The 20,285-nt window shown below is 41.2% G+C and overlaps 2 protein-coding genes across 16 annotated transcripts in view; both read right to left on the reverse strand.

Annotated features, from left to right (window-relative positions):
• Window positions 1-20,285, reverse strand: part of mapta (microtubule-associated protein tau a) — a 50,090-nt gene that overhangs the window by 8,369 nt on the left and 21,436 nt on the right. For 7 of the 15 annotated variants that reach the window (XM_049464759.1, XM_049464755.1, XM_049464754.1 and 4 more), the window contains 10 exons: window positions 17,833-17,867; window positions 17,562-17,702; window positions 10,858-10,924; window positions 10,694-10,732; window positions 9,532-9,800; window positions 7,715-7,807; window positions 7,355-7,447; window positions 5,943-6,035; window positions 3,765-3,857; window positions 466-547 (listed from right to left, as the gene is read on the reverse strand). In XM_049464759.1, coding sequence (XP_049320716.1) covers window positions 466-547; window positions 3,765-3,857; window positions 5,943-6,035; window positions 7,355-7,447; window positions 7,715-7,807; window positions 9,532-9,800; window positions 10,694-10,732; window positions 10,858-10,924; window positions 17,562-17,702; window positions 17,833-17,867 — 1,005 coding nt within the window. The remainder of the gene's footprint in view (window positions 1-465; window positions 548-3,764; window positions 3,858-5,942; window positions 6,036-7,354; window positions 7,448-7,714; window positions 7,808-9,531; window positions 9,801-10,693; window positions 10,733-10,857; window positions 10,925-17,561; window positions 17,703-17,832; window positions 17,868-20,285) is intronic. The other 8 variants (XM_022669268.2, XM_022669264.2, XM_022669260.2 and 5 more) reach the window with 5 other exon arrangements.
• Window positions 17,881-20,174, reverse strand: LOC111192385 (uncharacterized). The gene has a single exon (XM_022669272.2). The coding sequence runs from the start codon at window positions 19,253-19,255 to the stop codon at window positions 18,392-18,394; it is 864 nt and encodes a 287-aa protein (XP_022524993.1). The 5' UTR covers window positions 19,256-20,174; the 3' UTR covers window positions 17,881-18,391.

The raw sequence follows: 20,285 nt of genomic DNA on the forward strand, positions 1-20,285 counted from the left end.
CCACCCCTAATTATCACATTAGGGTACTAATTTTGCTGTTTTAGCAAAATAAAATATCACACTGTTCTCATTTCCCATTATATATCTACTAGAGACAGATTATATCTGTCCAGTATCATTTATTTTACTTTAATCCTGGATATATGGAGATATTTGGAGTGCATTATTAATAGTATCATGCCATTCTGGATTATTGACTTCTGTTACAAATCTGATTGCAAAATTCTTGTATTTTTTAATATCTCAGTTAGGGGTGTGGTATATCATATTGTATGCAATAATAAAATTTTATTTTCATTTTGTTAACCCCCCCCATAGCACAACAGTTTGATAAGAAAAGCTGTACCCTTACACCCCTATTATTATATAGCGCCACACAACATGGTCTGTTGTAAATATGATCCAGGTCTTGTATACCATGATGTAATGCAAACACACACACAAAGCGCAGAGGAAAGCCTGTACCTGGCTTGTGGCGGATGTTGTCTTTTGATCCGCATTTGGACTGCACGTTGCTCAAATCAATCTTTTTGTGAACAATCTGCACCTGTGAGGATCAAGGAGGAGAAACAGTACAGTTATAAGGCAGACAGCAACAGAGTGCAGGCTTTATTACAGTTCATTTAACAATAAACACACACACTACACATGCTAAAGACACACCACACCACACCGTGTTAATCTACTAAAGCTGTTAGTCTTCTAGGTTTTCTACATTTTCTACATTGTTTTAAAACAGCAGAAAGTTTACTACTCAGAAAAAAATAACTCTATATGGCAGGAATAATGCTATATATCATTTTAAATGGAATTTTTTCATTTAAAGGAAATTATATAATTATATTCTATGACTACACCAAATCCCTGTATGTGAAACTACCCCTAAATATGTATTAGGTTGTTTTTAAAGTTCACTAAATATGAAGTCTTTGTAATTGCAAAATCTGTTTGCACTCATACACATACAGGTGTATTTACACCAGCACTATTTGGCCCGGTTAAAAAGGACTCTGGTTGTGGTTTGATTGAGCACTCTAAAGAACTCTGACCCAGCTATCAAATATTCTTCTTTATTTGAGATAAACTGCTGATAAGGTGCGATTTAATCTAATATATTAGCCAGATAATGCTAATTACCACAGCTATGAACAAACACTGCCTTTGCTGCTCCATGCTGTTTACACATGCAGTCTGTGCTGCGTTCACTGCTTGTAGCTGTGCTGCACGTCCCATTAAAACACTGTGTTTGATGTTATATCCAGTAAATTAATACTAAATGAAATAAATAAATACAATATATTAACCATTTCAGACCTGTATTATCTCCAGTAATGGGAAAAATGTAAGAATGCTGGGTTTTTTTGTCTGTAATGCACAAAAAGGAGGAGTCTAATATTCTACTATAACATCTATATAGCATATAAAATTCAATTAACTAAAATATTATGCTATAGTATTTTTTATTTATTGTGCACTGGAAGCCTGTATGTAATATTTTTCATAAACCATCCCTAAACAGTAAAAAGATGTTCTAAATCATATTAAGTTATTAAACATTAGCTTATACTTTGCCTCAGTGGCTCTAGTACTACTGTTTTTCCAGTGTTTTTGCAGTGGGCGGGGCCAAGCTACTGTTTCATTGGTTTATAAACTTGTTCATTGGCTGGTTCATGTTTAATTCTGATAGTCAACAGCTCGTAAATACAGTTATGTGCAAAAAAATAAAACATTTAACAATAAAAAAATACATAACGTCCATTGTAATGGATGTAGGGTCTGAAAGGCTTAATGGGGTGTATGAAATTAAATATAGCACATAAGATATGTAACATATAACATATTTATGTCATAATTTTATTTCACAAATATGCTAGCAATCTGGTAGCTTGCGCTGCACACAGCTATATAGAGCTGCAAAAACAGCACAGTAACACCATGCACCGTCCCAAATCCTCAAAATAGTTCAGATGACCTCATTGTCATGACAACCGCCAAAGGTCAGAGGATTTTCTGGATAAAAAGGCTGCACTTGTCTTCAGGATGAGGTCATCTACTCACTCCGGCCAACTGCTCACTACAAAGGCACGAGCGTTCGACCCCGGCTGGCCAGAGCAGCACAAACCCCTCAGTGTGTGGAGAGACGAGGGACGAGCCGGGATCGTCCTTCAGAAGAGAGGAGAGCTACTCCACCTCAATGGATCAGGATTTACTACTGCAGGATTTATAAGGGTGTGTTGACTGATGATCCTGGAGCTCTGATTGTTATTTGAGGGCCATTACAGGCTCTTGTTCTGTAACCACATGAGTCTGCTAACATGAGCTTCCAGAGCAAGTGCTTTAGCTTCTGTTCCGAGAATAATACACCCATATTAAAGCAAGATTTTTAGCAGATTAAAGCAAGAGTTCATCAAATTTCCCACTTTCTTTTCATGCAGTAGATCACCCAAGACAGTCTGGTGTCTAAAATTTGCTTCTGTAGACTGATACTGGAACTAAACAGACAAAATTAGCAGTAGCTGCAAAGCTAAGCTAAATGTAAAGTTGCTAAATACATTTCTTTAAATACTTTTATTCAAACAATATAATTACATTCATTATAATACCACAATTAGTTCCGACCCTGTAATGTGATTGGCTGAAAGGCCAATTTCTATGGTTGCCGTTATCAGCCAGTAATGCACTAAAACCGAAGCTCTCCACATACATATTACTCCGCCACATACAGGTAGGTGCTAGTCAGTGGATCCACCCACAAAACATATAGATCTGTTGTATATTCCAAAAGCCAAATGATTTAGACACGCTAAGCTATATGTTCATGTCAACTCTTTCTATACTGATCAACTAAATATTCTAAAAAATAGTATATTAAAAATTACTTTATTTCAGTAATTCAGCTCAAAATGTGAAACTCATATATTATATAGATGTACTACACACAGAGTGATCTATTTTAGGCATTTATTTATTTTACTATTGATGACATTAAAAATCCTGAGTTTCTCAGTAAATTAGAATATTATATGGAGATGCAGATTTCATTTTCCAGCAGGACTGCCCACAGTGCCAAAGTTACCAATTGGTCTTATATAATATTGTAATCCTCTGACTTTGACACTGACTTTTGGATTGTCATTGGCTATAAGCCATAATCATCAACAATAAAGAAAATAAACGCTTAAAATAGATCACTCTGTGATCTATATAATATCTGAGTTTCACATTTTGAACTCAAATAAAGTAACTTTTCAATGATATATATGTGGAGTAGAATAATTATATGCATATTAATGACCATGTTCAGATGACAATATAAACTATATAAAATTATTTTTAGTAAATTTAGGCAGTGATAAGAAAGGCATTGTCAAACCCCCAGTATTGAAGTGTACTGTTAGTGTTGCAGTTTTATAATTATTGTACGTTTTCCACTTTTAATAATATAATAAGCTGAACAAAAAAACAAAAAACAAACTGAAATATTAGCATATGGCAGACATCAACTTCTTATTTATGCTGTACTGACAAACACATATACATCAGACACCGCCACCATGTTGTACCGGATGGAACACAGTGTTCTGTAAATGATTACCCTGGTTGGTAAATGGTCACTTTGACAGACTAGCTCAGAGACTGATGAGCAATCAACGTGCATTACTGAGAACGGTCTCTGAGTCACATGAGAAAGATGGAAAGAGAAACCACAGGCAAATGAATTATTACAAAGCTGGAGATGTTCCACTCCTCCCTCGTTTACTCACTTTTCCACCTCCGGGTGTGTGTTTGAGGTTGTCTTTGGAACCACACCTAGCCTGAACACTGCTTAGGTCTAACTTCTGATCAAGAATTTGAATCTGAAAGAGTAAACGGGTTTGGGGAAAACAGGGGAAGTGTTACACTTTTACAACAAGCCAACCAGCTGGTGGGCAAAGAGAACTGCCAGTGAGGAAGAGCAGAAAAGAGTCCAAGAAAGAGGAAAAAACAGGAACCCATATCCCATAACCTTCATGGCTACTTCTTGATTTAAGAAGCTAATAGAACAGACATGTGTCAATGTGACAATTACAGAGGTTGGACAATAAAACTGAATCACCTGGTTTTAGACCACAATAATTGATTGTGGTGACGGACAGTTCTGGTGGAAACAGGAGAGTTGAGGTGCACATTGAATTCTGTCGTGATTTGATCAGACGTGGTTTTATGTTTTTTGCATACAATCCGGGTTAGCACACGAACATCCCTTTCAGACAGCTTCCTCTTACAGCATCCACAGTTAATCCTGTTGGATGCGGTTGGTCCTTCTTGGTGGTATGCTGACATGCTGTTACTGATGCAATGTGCAATTAATGAAGATTGACCACCAGGCTGCTCCAATTTAGCCATAAAAAAAACTTCCAGTTTCATTGTACAACCCCTGTATGTCATAGACACATCAAACTGATCACGATCACCAAATTAGCCTAAAGAAATAGAATTAGACGTATAAGGTCATATTTGAGCTGATGAGTCTGTGGAGACTCAGCTATGAAATCAAAAAGGTACAAGAAACAGGAGAGTTCAGACTGGCTTTACCTAAAGCAGGTCTTTACAAATGGTCATAACTTCAGGAAGAACCAAGACTTAAAGGCATTGAGTTCATCCTATAGTTACTCACATTGCCACCTCCGGGTACGTGTTTCATATTGTCTTTGGAGCCGCACTTAGACTGAACATTGCTAAGATCCAGCTTCTGATCAAGTATTTTTACCTGGAAAAGTTCAGAAGTGCAGGAAAAAAAAAAAAAAAAAAAAGATAATTTCAAAAGCTGCATATTAAAACCACAGACTGTATATAACTATGGACAGTGCGACAGGGGTTGAAAAGTGAAGCCACTATGTCTCTTACGCCCTCTGGTGGCTGGCTCCAGTACAACTTTTAACCCCGCCTATTTCCATTCAACTGAACGAGAGATGGAGGAACCTTTAATTTAAAATTACACATCCAAGATTTTTTTTGGAAGTTGTGTTCTGTACATTCTGCAAGCCCCCCTTCTGTGTTATTAACCCCCAGTGTCTTTTTTTTTTTTACAGTTAATACGATTTATAGGAGTTATTCTGTGATATTTAAAGGGGTATGGTGATGTGGTGATTGACAGCTAAGGGCAGGTTGATTGACAGGTCACCTGAGAGCGTGAACGCGTCATGCACCACCACTGTGTCTCAGTCGCGGAGCTCACGGTCAGATCTTTCTTATATTCGGATTTTACTGTTGAAAATTACATTTCTGAAGTAAAGCAATGTCTTGTTCAGCAGTTAACTGTTGTTACAGAACCTCAGAGAAACATTCTCTGCAGATTTTCGGTAAGTAGATAATTTCCCTCCATCAATTCATTAGTATTCATACTTTGTCCTTCTCCCTAACTTTAGTATCTAGGTTAGGTTTTTAACCTGGTGTTAGCTACTTAATGCTAGCTAACTCGTTAACTAGGCTTGCCAACTCAGGTTAGCTTAACCTAAGTTAAGTAACTTGTTTGGTGAAAATGAAGGTGAAACACAAAGAGTAATTGAGGAGGGGGCGGGGTTTGGGAAGTCACACGGCCCCGCCTCCCACCATAATGAGAGTGAACGAGGACGTCCTGTCCATACTTATATACAGTCTAAAATCAAAACCAAAGCAAGAAGAGAGCAGAAGAAAAGGAATTTCACACAGTTTACCACCTGCCTCTGAGATAACTCAGACTTCCTGCACTGTTATAGAGTCAAAGGAACTGTCCCACAATTCCCTCAGGTCAGTTAGTGTTAGGAGGAGGAATCTAGCTAATGAGCTTCATTAGTTATGACTGGCGTGCAGCAGTAGGGGACAGGACCAGGATGTTAAATATTTCTCTTAGGAATGAAAGGATTGATCATACAGAGGTAAATTTAGGGGAGTGGAAATGTACTGGTCCCTCTATAACTCACGTTTCCACCTCCAGGTACGTGTTTCATATTGTCTTTGGAGCCGCACCTAGAATGAACAGTACTAAAGTCCAGCTTCTGATCAAGTATTTGGACCTGTGTGAGGTAAATGTGGGAAGTAATTAATTAATTAATTTACATTTCTAAAAAAACATCTGCATCTATATTTAATTTCTAATTGATGCTTTTGTTTGTCATACCCAGATAGACAAATACTAGTTCTTAAAACCTCAAAAAAATTGAATATCATTAAAAAGTTACTTTATTTCAGTAATTCAGTTTAAAATGTGAAACTAAATCAGTGTCTCATAAAATTAGAATATTAAATAAGACCAACTGGTGCTTTTGGCCTCAGTGTGGGCAGTGTGCCAAATCCTGCTGGAAAATGAAATCCGCAATTTTATAAATGTTGTCAGTAGCAGAGGGAAGCATGAAGTGCTGTAAGATTTTGTGGGAAAACAAAACTGCACTGACTTTAGACTTGATAATAAAACACAGTGGATCAACACCAGCAGATGACAGACATGTCTCTCAAAACCATCACTGATTGGTGGAAACTTCACACTAGACCTCGAGCAGTTTGGATTGTGTGTCTCTCCACTCTTCCTCCAGACTCTGATCCCTTGATTTACAAATTAAATGTAAAATTTACTGATGATCAGTGATGGTTTGGAGAGACATGTCATCTGCTGGTGTTGATCCACTGTGTTTTATTATCAAGTCTAAAGTCAATTCATTGTTTCCCTCTGCTGACAACTTTCATGGAGATTTGGATTTCTTTTTCCAGCAGGACTGGCCACACTGCCCACACTGCCAAAAATATCATTTTGTCTTATATAATATTCTAATTTTCTGAGAAAATATTTTTTTGGGTTTTCATTGGCTGTAAGCCATAATCATCAACAATAAAATAAATAAACGCTTAAAATAGACCACTCTATATATGAATTTCACATTTTGAATTGAATTATTTTCAGTATAATTGAAGTATAATTGAAGTATTTTCAGCTTTTCAACGATATTCCAATTTTTTGAGATGCACCTGTATATTTGCAGGTCAGTTATAGCACAGAAATGTACACAGCAGCCACATGTAAGGGCCAACATGTACTTTTAACTCTCATGGTCTCATGGTGCCCAAACACATGATTCATTAGATTTAACAAATAGCCATTTAAGAAAATTCAAAAATATCAAGATAAATATAATTGGCTGTTAATTAAATAGCTATATTGCTTGGCAAATGCAATAGTGCCTCAGAAATTCCAGTCTTCCTTCAGTTTTTTGATATAAACTGCACCTTATACCTTCAATAGCTTATCATTCTTCTGTTCTGGACTTGCAGTGTTTACCCTTTTTTGCAACAGAAAAGAGAAAATATTTTTTTATATACATATAAGGGAATATACACATACCTTTCCTCCCCCAGGAGTATGCTTAAGGTTGTCTTTAGAGCCTAACTTGGCCTGAACTTGGCTGAAGTCCACCTTCTTATCTAGGATCTGGACCTGTAAATAAAAAGAACAAGAAAATCCATATCAGACACAAAATCAAGCAGCAGATGAGGACCATGCTGAGAGAAGGATTTGGAAGATTGTGAAGAATAAAATAAAATCAGAATAATAAAAGCCATTAAACATGTATTAATAAGTGGAAAATAGTAGTACTTTTGAGGAGCAGTGATTGGATCATAGAAAGGATGTAGGTGTAACTGGAGTTTTTGGTATTAAAAACTGCAGAAACCAAGACTGGAGCTTCATCCCTCAGTTACTCACTTTGCCACCTCCAGGGACATGTTTCAAATTGTCTTTGGAGCCGCACTTAGACTGAACATTACTAAAGTCCAGCTTCTGTTCAAGTATTTGGACCTGTAAAAAGGTAGAGTATTGGGACGTGAGTGCAAAAGAAAGAAGAGGGCAAAAGGGAACCTAATTAACAAAACTCTTAAGCTTGGGAATAACTGTATTAAAGTGACAACTTGAGTGTAAAATCTAATTTACACAATTTTCCCCAGCTAGTGGTAAATTAAATTGGCTTTCCATTTCTTTACCTTTGCTCTAATGCAAAACTTTGCTGATCATTTAAAATAAGGGGAAAATTGTGTAAATAAAATTTCTGAAAGTTTGGAGAAAAATTGTCATAATGTAGAGGATATTTATTTAGATTAATACTTGTGTTGCACTTAATACTTTAAATCATTTACACAAATAATTGAACCAGTACTACAAGACCAGTACTACACTCACATTAAAAATGAAGGTGCCAAAAAGCATTCTTTACCTGAGAACAGTGGTCACCAAACCTGCTACTGGAGAACTAACTTCCTGCAAACACCAGACCCCACCTCACCCATATGATTTTAAAAGTGCTTTATTAGAAAACTGTACTACAATGGGGTTGAGTATAGAGGTCTGCAAATATATCTCGTGGTGCAGGAAAGAATTGAATTGTTACTGGCGAGAGCGGGGGGTTTATTCAGTGAAGGTGATGCAGGAGCAAGACCACATATACATGCAGAAAAATCCTGCAAATTAATAAATAGTCAAGAAAATTATAATAATCACGCAATCGTGTGATCAGTAGTAATGATAATAATGCATATATTCATCCATTTATATGAATTAAATTAAAGAAAAAAAGAAGCAGTTTAAAGTAAAAAAAAGCAAAGCAAAAAAAAAAACACAACATGAGCTTGTGGTAAAAAATGGGACAGTGCTATTCAGCGCTGTATTGCTGTTTTAATAAATACATAAGTAGTAGTTACAGTAACGAGTCTAAAACAAGCAGCAGCGGGCAGTTACAAGACTAAAACTAGCAGGAGCGCGCAGTAACGGGACTAAAACAAGCGTGAGCGGGCAGTAACAGGACTAAAACAAGCAGCAGCGGGCAGTTACAGGACTAAAACTAGCAGGAGCACGCAGTAATGGGACTAAAACAAGCGTGAGCGGACAGTAACAGGACTAGAACAAGCGGGAGCGGGCAGTAATGGGACTAAAACAAGCGGGAACGGGCATTAATGGGACTAAAACCAGCAGGAGCGCGCAGTAATGGGACTAAAACAAGCGGGAACGGGCATTAATGGGACTAAAACAAGCAGGAGCGGGCAGTAATGGGACTAAAACAAGCGGGAGCGGGCAGTAATGGGACTAAAACAAGCGGGAATGGGCATTAATGGGACTAAAACAAGCAGGAGCGCGCAGTAATGGGACTAAAACAAGCGGGAGGAGGCAGTAACAGGACTAAAACAAGCAGGAGCGGGCAGTAATGGGACTAAAACAAGCGGGAGCGGGCAGTTACAAGACTAAAACAAGCAGGAGCGGGCAGTAACGGGACTATATCAAGCAGGAGCAGGTTTAAAAAAAGCAGTTCCCCCCAGCCCTCTGTGACACTTGCAGGATGGTGGCTCTCCAGGCACAAGTAGATGACCACTGTTAGAGAAGAATCCTTTTTGGCTCCTTTAGTTAAAAGTGATGGAGTGTAAATCTTATCTATACAGTAACTCATGCAGAATAATGGCGCAGTTTATTCTGTGAGTACCCCTGTCTGATAATTAACGATGAAAAGTGAGCAGGATTAAAAGTGAGTGAGTTACCCGGCCTCCTCCAGGCTGGTGCTTTAAGTTGTCAGTGGAGCCGATCTTGGAGCGCACGTTCTTCAGGTCCGGCATGGGCGTGGCAGCGGTGGCCAGCGGAGCAGGTGAGCGGTTCTTCAGAGAGCCGGGAGATTTAGGGGTGGAGCGGATCACCGCTATTTTCTTCACTTCCTTCCCTGCAGGCGGTTTCCCACCTACAGCCTTGCTGCCGGGGGATTTAGGGGTGCCGGGACTGCTCTGCCCACTCGCCTCAGGGGTCTTAGGGGAATCTAAGAAAAATATTATTTAAATTATATATATTTTTTATTGCTGTCTACAACTTTTTCTGATATGGGTGACTTTTTAAAATGTTTTTACACTAAACAAGATAAATAACTTTTTTTTCCAATACACAGCTCTGGAAAAATATGAGACCAATTCAAAATGATGACTTTCTCTGATTTGACCAAAATAAAAACCTCTGGAATATATTCAAGAGGAAGATGGATGATCACAAACCATGAAACCAAACTGAACTGCTTGATTTTTTGCACCAGGAGTAAAGCAGCATAAAGTTATCCAAAAGCAGTGTGTAAGACTGGTGGAGGAGAACATGCCAAGATGCATTTGTAACTGATAGTTACTGAACTTGATTATTAGTTTATCAATTATTCCGTTATTCATTCTACTGAGAACTATACTAGCATGATGTCCCTAAGAAGCAGGTAAAAACAAACCTCGCATACACCATTATTCATTTGCTCTGACAACAAAGCACTTTATCATGATGTGTTTGTAATTTCGACTTTTGAAGTCTGAAGCAGAATATTCTAACTAGCAGATGAATAGAGCATTTGAACCACCAATTAGCATTTTGCTAACTACAGACATACATCGTCACACGTAATCATACACTCTCCTCAAACTATCAGGTTTTGAGTAAGCAAAACCTGGTTGGGTGGTTTCTGACAGATTGTGACTCATTGTTATCTAGAAACATGAACTAAAGTGTACTATATGTACAAAATAACAGGAACATTTGCTGTGATTAGTTTACAACCTGTCTGTTCTGAGCAAACAGTACACCAACTGCTGATAAAAATACAGAGTGTTCTGATGATACATTAATACCCAGAAGATGAAGACTGGCCATTTAACCAAGTCTCTTAAATGTGACGTTTACCTTTTCCATTTTTCACCGGCTTCTTCATATCCACTTTCACTGTAAAAAATAACAAGAATGAAGGTCAATGCTATTAGCCTGGTTACCATATGAATCTAGAAAAGAATCTACAGAACTTATTTCTAAGAAGATTTTAAGGTCCAGAGCGGCAGGTGGTTACGTACCTGACTGAGGAGGAGTCATTGCAGGAATCTTAGTGCCAGCAGCATGAGGCCTGCCACTACCTGGAGCCTAAGATCCAAAGGAAAATATATTAGATCAGAATGATATTTAGAATTATGTATTTCTTGAAGCGTGAGTACAAAAATCCCAATCCAGGCTGCCATGTCCTAATGAGAATCTAGTTCTATCAAATGCATGGCATCAGGAGTCAGCATACTGTTGCATGTATTTATGAATAATAGTATGCCAACTGGGTCAAGAACTGAATAAGCTTTAAATTTGATTTAAGCTAATTGGTGGGATTTAAATGACTGTTTGCCAAATTCGCCCCACAACATTTTTTTTAACTGATTAAAGTGAATAAATTATCTTCTAGCTAGGGGTGTGCCATATCATATCATATCATGCGCAATAAAATTGGCAACATTTCTTAATTATATCTTAATGTCAGGGCCAGACAGGAAGGAGACTGGTGCAGATACAATAAAATAACTTTTATTAAAGTTATAGAGTAAACAGGGGTAGTCAACAGAAACAGGGTCAATACCAAAAATGCACAGTGTAGAGAAACCATACCATAAACGGAGGACAGTCCAGAGTTCATACACGGAAAGGCAGTATCACAGGTTAGGCAAAAATCCAAAGTACAATAAACAGTCCAGGTCATACACGGTAATCCAACACAAGGGAGCAGGCAAAAATCAAAGTCGGTAGAAAACAAAAACAGGATCATACACGGAAAATAGCAAGGGCAAGAGAAACGCTTTGTATTGTAGGATTTACCAAACAGATACTCGGCGAGGTGTGAGCGTGAGCATGGTCCTTAAATACTCTGAGTAATCAGTACTCGGGGCTTCCTGGTGGCGTCATGTGACGTGACATGTGATCGGGAGTGTGTGTTGTGTCATGGAGTGGTGCGTTCTGGGTATTGTAGTTGTTACTGTGAGAATCGCAGATAGAGCTGGATGTGGGAGACACAGACGTGCTTTCAGCACCAGACATGACAGTACCCTCCCCCTGAGGGCCCGGAGCGGAGGCAGAACGGGGCCGACCCCGGCGACGACCACCCGGCGGACAGGGAGTACCGGCGGGAGGTGCAGGTGTCGGAGCGGAGGTGCCAGACAGACGGGGCTCACCAGAGCGAGAAACCCGACGAGTTGGAGCAGAGGAGGTCGGAGGACGCTTGGGACGTCCACGGGGCCTAGGAGCAGGCTTACCAGGAAAACGAGCATGAAACTCCACGAGCAAGGCAGGGTCCAGCACGTCTTTGGCAGCCACCCAACAACGCTCCTCCGGACCATACCCCTCCCAATCGATAAGGTATTGGAGTACACCCCCACGTCTGCGTGAATCCAGCACCTCCCGGACAGAATACGTGGACGACCCCTCCCCCTCCACAGCCGCGGGTGGAACATCAGCCGGTGCAGCGTCAGCGAGCGGACCCGGGACCATAGGCTTGAGGAGAGATACATGGAAAGAATTATTAACACGATACTGAGGGGGTAACTCCACCTTGTAAGTAACTTCATTAATACGTGACAAAATCTTAAGAGGACCAATAAACTTAGGCAGGAGCTTTCTACAACTACCCTCAAACCTAAAGTCCCGGGTAGAGAGCCACACCCGATCTCCTGGTTGGTAGTCTGGGTTGTCACCACGGTGCTTGTCAGCACGCTCCTTGTACACGCGCAGTACCTCAGAGACTTTACGATGCGTGTCTTCCCACACCTGCTCACTGCGCTTCATCCATTCATCCACAGCCGGCACATCAGTGGACACCGCTGTCCAAGGAGCTAGAGGAGGCTGAAAACCCAGAACACACTGAAAGGGGGTGAGGCCAGAGGTAGTGTTAACTAGGGAGTTTTGTGCTATTTCAGCCCAGACGAGGTATTGTGACCAATCAGTGGGATGTTTGAAGCAGTATGTGCGGAGGAATTTCCCGAGTTCCTGATTAACCCTCTCACATTGACCGTTACAAGTAGGGTGGAACCCAGAAGTGAGACTGACGTGTACACCGAGATGTTCAAAAAATGCCTTCCACACACGAGAAGTAAATTGAGGACCACGGTCAGACAAAATATCTTCGGGGATACCAAAGTGTCTAAATACATGCATATAAATAGCTTGAGCAGTTTGGAAGGCAGTAGGCAGAGCTGGGAATGGAATAAATTTAACCCCTCTAGAGAAACGATCAACAATAGTGAGAACTGTAGTATAACCCTCAGATACAGGCAGATCAGTAACAAAATCAACCGCTATATGCGACCAAGGTCTCTCAGGTACAGGGAGAGGTAGTAGCTTACCGGCTGGAAGGGTTTTAGGCGTTTTACATTGCGCACAGACAGAGCAGGAGGTAACGAAAGAGTGAACATCAGCACGCATAGAATCCCACCAGTAACGGGCAGAGAGTAATTGTAACGTGCGTGTGACACCAGGATGACCAGAGGTTAAAGCGGAATGAGCCCAGGTGATGAGCCTGTCTCGAAACTGAACGGGTACGAACGTTTTACCCTGAGGACAGTCCTCAGAATTGGGCTGATTAGCGTTACTTTGGCGAATCTGATCGTCTAACTCCCATTGAATGGTTGCGATCTGAACAGAGGGAGGAAGAATGCGTTCAGCCTCCTGGGGCTGGGATGCGCTGTCCACAGTGCTGTAAACCCTGGACAGCGCATCAGCTTTAGTATTACGGTTTCCCGGACGGAACGAGATCGAGAAGTTAAATCTAGAGAAAAAAAGAGACCAACGTGCTTGTCTCGGATTAAGTCGTTTAGCCGTGCGGAGGTATTCCAAATTCTTGTGATCAGTATACACAGTGAACGGATGAACGGACCCCTCCAGCCAGTGACGCCATTCTTCTAGAGCTAATTTCACAGCAAGAAGTTCCCTATCCCCTATCCCATAGTTACGCTCCGCAGGGGAAAGCTTGCGTGAGAAGAAGGCTACAGGAAACAACTTGGGTGGCGACCCACTACGCTGAGAGAGAACCGCGCCAACACCCGATTCGGAAGCGTCCACTTCCACTACGAAGGGAAACTCGGGATTAGGGTGCCTAAGTACAGGGGCTGAAGTGAACGCAGCTTTCAGCTCACTGAAAGCGCGATCTGCTTCGGTTGACCACTTCAGGATTTTAGCAGCCCCCTTAGTGAGAGCAGTCAGGGGCGCAGCAATGGAGCTAAAGTTACGGATGAACCGCCTATAAAAATTAGCGAAGCCAAGGAATCGCTGGAGTTCTTTAATGGTCTGGGGCACTGGCCAATTAGTAACGGCAGTTACTTTCTCATCGTCCATAAGGACACCGGAGGAACTGATAACGTAGCCGAGAAATGTGACCCTTTGAGCGTGGAACTCACATTTCTCGGCTTTGGCAAACAGACTATGTTCTCTCAGGCGTTGGAGAACTTGGCGGACATGCTGAATGTGTGTGGGGAGATCTGGTGAATAGATAAGGATATCGTCTATAAAAAGGACAACAGAGTGATTAATGAGATCGCGAAATATGTCATTCATAAACGACTGGAATATAGCTGGGGCGTTAGCGAGACCGTAGCTCATGACCAGGTATTCATAGTGGCCGTTGGTGGTGGAAAACGCCGTTTTCCATTCGTCACCTTCCCTGATGCGAATGAGATTATAAGCGCTACGGAGATCGAGTTTGGTGAAGTACACGGCATTACGTAACTGTTCGAGAGCTGCTGGGATTAACGGGAGCGGGTAAGCGAACTTTTTAGTAATGTCGTTTAAGCCTCTGTAATCTATGCAGGGTCTCAAACCCCCATCCTTCTTCTTCACGAAGAAGAAACCTGAACCAACTGGGGATTTGGATGGGCGAATGAAACCCTGCGCAAGAGCTTCACTAACATACTCTTCCATAGCCTTCTCCTCATCACGAGACAATGGGTACACACGAGCTTTGGGCAGTACAGAACCCTCTATTAAATCAATAGAGCAATCATAGGGGCGATGCGGAGGTAACTCAGTAGCTTTAGCTTTACTAAACACATCAGAAAAATCATAGTACTCGGAGGGAATATCAGGGGTATCTACAGAATTAGGGCTTTCGACAGAGGTAGATTGCAAAGAGAGTGAAATTAAAGATAAACAGTTCTCACGACAGAAAGGAGACCAGGCAGTGATGTCTCCCAGGCTCCATGAAATGACGGGATCGTGTGTCTTTAGCCATGGCGCTCCCAAAACCAGTGGATGTTCTGTGCGTGGGAGCACATAGAGAGAGAGCTGTTCCACATGTAGAGCGCTGGCTTGAAGGGTGAGAGGAAGAGTCTGCAGGGTCACAGGTTTGGAGCGTACAGTCTCTCCATCGATGGCATGGATGGAGATCGACTTGGAGAGAACTTTCGTGGGTATGGCGTGCTCCTCCACCAAATCCAGGCTGATAAAGTTCCCCTCCGACCCAGAATCTACAAGCGCTGAGACACAAAAAACATCCGTTGGAGTGGTAATAATAACAGGCAACACGAAACATTTTTCTTTAAGTTTAGAAACAGGGGTACATACCACGTTAGCGCGTGGAGTACTCTCCACGCGCTGTCCCAGAGCAGACGCTTGAGCAGAATTGGGCCGGAGTTCACAGTTAGCCCTTAGATGATCTGGACCACCACAATAGAGGCACAGGTGAAGGCGTATGCGACGCTGCCTCTCAGCGACGGATAGTCTGGATCGTGTGATGTCCATGGGCTCAGGGCTGGGTGCAGGCGCAAATTCCGGAACTGGATTCCCGGACTGGAGTAGTGCAGGGCGAACCGCAGGAGTGTGGCTAACAGCTTTGGGCTTACGGGAAAGGAGCTGATCCAGACGGATAGACAGAGCGATCAGCTGATCCAGGGTGAGTGAGTCGTCCTTGCATGCAAGTTCTCTTTGAATCTCAGGGTTAAGTCCGTGTCGAAACATGGAGATGAGAGCAGGGTCGTTCCAACCGCTGCTAGCAGCTAATGTACGGAACTCCAGAGCAAAGGCTGCCACAGATAGTTTACCTTGCTTCAAGGTAATCAGAAGCTCTCCACTAGATTGCCCATAGCGTGTATGATCAAAAACGCTGCGAAAAATAGACAAAAAAGTGTCGTAGCTGGATTCAGAAATGTTCTCCCAAATAGCTGTAGCCCAGTCCAAAGCCTTGCCAGACAGTCGAGAAATTATAAACCCGATTTTAGCTTTATCAGAAGCAGGAGGTGAGTTGCTAAAAAACACGGAGCACTGGAGCAGAAACCCATTACATTTCTCAGTGTTTCCGTCATAGACTTCGGGTTTACACACAGCGAAAAAGGGAGTAGTGGTTTTGTTAGGGCTGGCTACAGGACTAACCACTGGGCTAGGGTTCTGGGTGGACAAACCCCGGAGGTGACTCATAATCTCGGCTAGCTGCTGCTGTTGGTTAACCTGGTGGCGTGCTAGCTCGTCAACAGCTTGGGTCACACCAGCGAGCGTTTGCTGGTGCTGACCTAAAAGCCGACCCTGGTTAGCCAAACCAGACTTAATAGACTCTGTATCCGCAGTCTCTGTCATTACGGCCGAGTATCTTGTCAGGGCCAGACAGGAAGGAGACTGGTGCAGATACAATAAAATAACTTTTATTAAAGTTATAGAGTAAACAGGGGTAGTCAACAGAAACAGGGTCAATACCAAAAATGCACAGTGTAGAGAAACCATACCATAAACGGAGGACAGTCCAGAGTTCATACACGGAAAGGCAGTATCACAGGTTAGGCAAAAATCCAAAGTACAATAAACAGTCCAGGTCATACACGGTAATCCAACACAAGGGAGCAGGCAAAAATCAAAGTCGGTAGAAAACAAAAACAGGATCATACACGGAAAATAGCAAGGGCAAGAGAAACGCTTTGTATTGTAGGATTTACCAAACAGATACTCGGCGAGGTGTGAGCGTGAGCATGGTCCTTAAATACTCTGAGTAATCAGTACTCGGGGCTTCCTGGTGGCGTCATGTGACGTGACATGTGATCGGGAGTGTGTGTTGTGTCATGGAGTGGTGCGTTCTGGGTATTGTAGTTGTTACTGTGAGAATCGCAGATAGAGCTGGATGTGGGAGACACAGACGTGCTTTCAGCACCAGACATGACACTTAATCGATATTATACCCTGAAATATCGTGCAATATCAACCACCCCTAATTATCACATCAGGGTACTACTTTTTTGCTGTTTTTTGCAAAAGAAAAATTCACACTGTTCTCATTTCCCATTATATATCTACTACAGACAGATTATATCTGTACAGTATAATTTATTTTACTTTAATCCTGGATATATGGAGATAGTTGGAGTGCATTATTAATATCATGACATTCTGGATCATTGACTTCTGTTACAAATCTGATTAAAATTTTTGTATTTATTAATATCTCAGTTAGGGGTGTGCGAATGTTTTTTTTTTTTTAGATCACCAAAAGTATCATTATCGCTAAAATACCATGCAATATCATGATATTATTTTAGGGTCATATTGCCCACCTTTAGTTCAAGCCTGCATGCCACATCTCCATGCAGCAAAATCTTCTATGCAGATGAGATACAAATGTAAGTTAATGAAGAGGAGAGGAGCGGAAGGTCTATTGTTAGTCAAAGCTAAAGAGGAGCATACTGCTATCAGAAGGAACTGAGGATTAAGGATTAAACTTTACTTTTTCACCACAATCCAGGCCGTGCAAAGCTCTCTCAGTTACTGCACTCACCCTCGGCTGGCTCTCCTTCAGCACAGCCCTGACTGGAGCTGGCCCTGAGCTAGTGGAAGAGGAAGCTTTGGATTTTTTCATGATGCTGGAGGGTTTTTTAAGTGAGGAGGGTCTAGTTTTGGCAGGAGATGTTTTGGGGATCTTTGAGGTTCATGAGAGGAAATGCATGGAATATGAGAAAATAGAGAGAATACAAATGGAAGGATGAAATTGATAAAATAGATGATTAAGTGAGGGAGAAAAAAGCTCAACAAAACAAATAAGTACCTACCCGTTTCTCAGTGTCATTGTCCGTCTTGGGATGAGCTGCGGGAGAAACAACTTTGTGTCAAACCAAACAATTTAAAAGGGTTGAACATTTTTTTGAACCATTTTTCCCAATGGTGGTCCAATGGTCACATTTGTATACTGTAAAATGGTATGTTTACTCAGGTCTTTTTTTTTCTTGACTGGATATATTGTATATCAATATACATTACAGTACAGGGTTCCTACACTCATGTGCTTAAAAATGACTTTTTTGTACAATTGGTGTCAAAAAACACATAAACACACACATGCAGTTGTGACATGCCAAACAGCACTTGTGGAAATGTTGGAAATGTGGCCAGCAAACAGCTTTTCTGTCAATCAGCGCAAAAACAAGCCGCAAGACCGCCAACCAAGAGTATTCAAAGCATGGCAGGGTGAGAAAATTACAATCAAAGAAATCGAAATGTAAAAAAAAAAAAAAAATTCTGTGGGGCAACAAGCCATTTTCTTTCTTCAATGCTGCATTAATGTCACCAGGCGCTGTTTTTTTTATAAGGGAAGACACAAGTGCGGCACAGTTAAGCTGCTCGGTAAAGCAAAGGTGGAGGGAAACAAAACAAGAGAGAGACTGCACTGGGACTTGGGTGAACACGGCAGGACAGACCTTTAAACTGAGCCACGGGAACTAGAGATTTTCTGGCCGGTGAGCCACTGAAGGTGCTTGAAGATCCAAGTTGGCTTTTTGAAGGACAACAGACCTCATCCCCTTCCATCTCTGGATCTTCAGTCTTCCAGTCTTGCAACCCTTGAGTACGGTGAAGCTGAGCACCTTGGACCTTTTGAGGTCCATTGGAATCATCTCTTGAAGACTTCAAGAAGTCTTCAACATCTTCTTCTTCTTTTTCTTCTTCAACGTCTGGTTGGAACCTGGTACTAGAAAAATCCTGCTTTGGTCCAGAACTACTTTGACCACACTCAAGAAGACTTGGATCCACTGACACAGAGCCATTGGCATAATGTGAGATGCTTAAACTGGGCATATCTCCCTCTGCAAGAAGTGTTGACTCCTTTGGTTGGGAAGTTGCAGTCCAAGAAGCATCCTCATGATTGCTCTGAAAATCCTGAATGGAAAGAAGTCCTTGTTGAGGAGATTCTTCAGAAGCAGGAGCTTCATCACCTTCTCCTTCTCTTATCTTGTCTCCAACAGCGGTGAGGTCCTCCAGTGCAGCGCTACGGATTAAGAAGGAAACCGGCAGGTCGCTCTCCAGGGACAGGCTCCTGGTGCGATCAGGGCTAACCGGTCGATGGTGTGGATGCTTAAGTGGTCCAGACCATCTGCTCCTCAGAAAGTCGTCCTCTTCCTCCTCCGCTATCGTGTGGTTCACAAAGCCCCAGCCTGAGCCTGGAAAGTCTTCGCCATGACACCCTGAAGCAAAGCCCATTGCTAAATCTGGAAACACAGCCCCAGGCTTTCAGTAGAGACCAGTGCATCGGGTTTCCTGACTTCATACCTAATGGTCCTTCCAATATGGCTGCTTTGTTTGCACTATGAGTCAATCAGCTGATATCTGCTGAACCAAAACATCCAAGCTACTAAAGCCCCTTAGGAAAGCCAATACTGAAGATTAGCAGAACTCAGGACAGTGGAGACACAATGGAATGGTGACAACAACAAAGATCACAACGTTTGCTGGCCTTGTTAACATAATGAACAACAATGATGACACTGAATGACACAAATGAACAATATGTAAAAGCTGTATTTAGAAAATGAAGTCATTGGTGACTTAGCAAGAAGTTAATGTGTCATGATGTAATAGGCTCTATGGACGCACAATCTGTGATGCATTTGCTTTAGACAGACATTTCACCAGCAGTATAGCTTCTAGTTAGGGAGAAAATGCTTAACTAATTTTACTTAATATAACATATTTCTTATATTTCTATTTTCTTCTGAATCATTTTTCTGTAATTTATAGCTTACCTGTTTTAATACCACTGTATTACTTTTGCTTTTTGATTTCTTTTTCTATGCCTAAGGAATAAAAATGATTACAGTTATTAATAATAATGAAAGAAATTAAGGAATTATCTTAAAGGAGCATCCTTATTCTCTCTTTTGCCAAATATACATATTTTCCTTGCACATAACTGTATTTGGGGTGCATTTTTTGTTATTGTATGCATTATCATTGGCAGTATTATTATTAGTAGTAGTAGTATTATTAAGGAAACGGTACACTCAAATTACTTGTATTTATATACCAGGTTAAATTTTATGTAGACTATTAAATTTCATAGTCTATTAGTCTAGTCTATTAAAATCTGTAAAACATTCTAGTTATCATTGTATATTTTGCACAAGACTGCATTTGCACACCAATCAGACACAACTTTAAGAATGCTCAAGATTTGTAATTTTTTACTTTTTCTCATGAATATAATAAAAAAAATGTTGTAGTATCTACTTAT

The sequence above is a fragment of the Astyanax mexicanus genome, chromosome 15, assembly GCF_023375975.1.
Source record: "Astyanax mexicanus isolate ESR-SI-001 chromosome 15, AstMex3_surface, whole genome shotgun sequence".
NCBI classification, from domain to species: domain Eukaryota; kingdom Metazoa; phylum Chordata; class Actinopteri; order Characiformes; family Acestrorhamphidae; genus Astyanax; species Astyanax mexicanus.

What these genes read in the sequence shown, in the direction of transcription:
- LOC111192385 (XM_022669272.2), bottom strand. Translation starts at nt 19,255, where the DNA reads ATGGGCTTTGCTTCAGGGTGTCATGGCGAAGACTTTCCAGGCTCAGGC.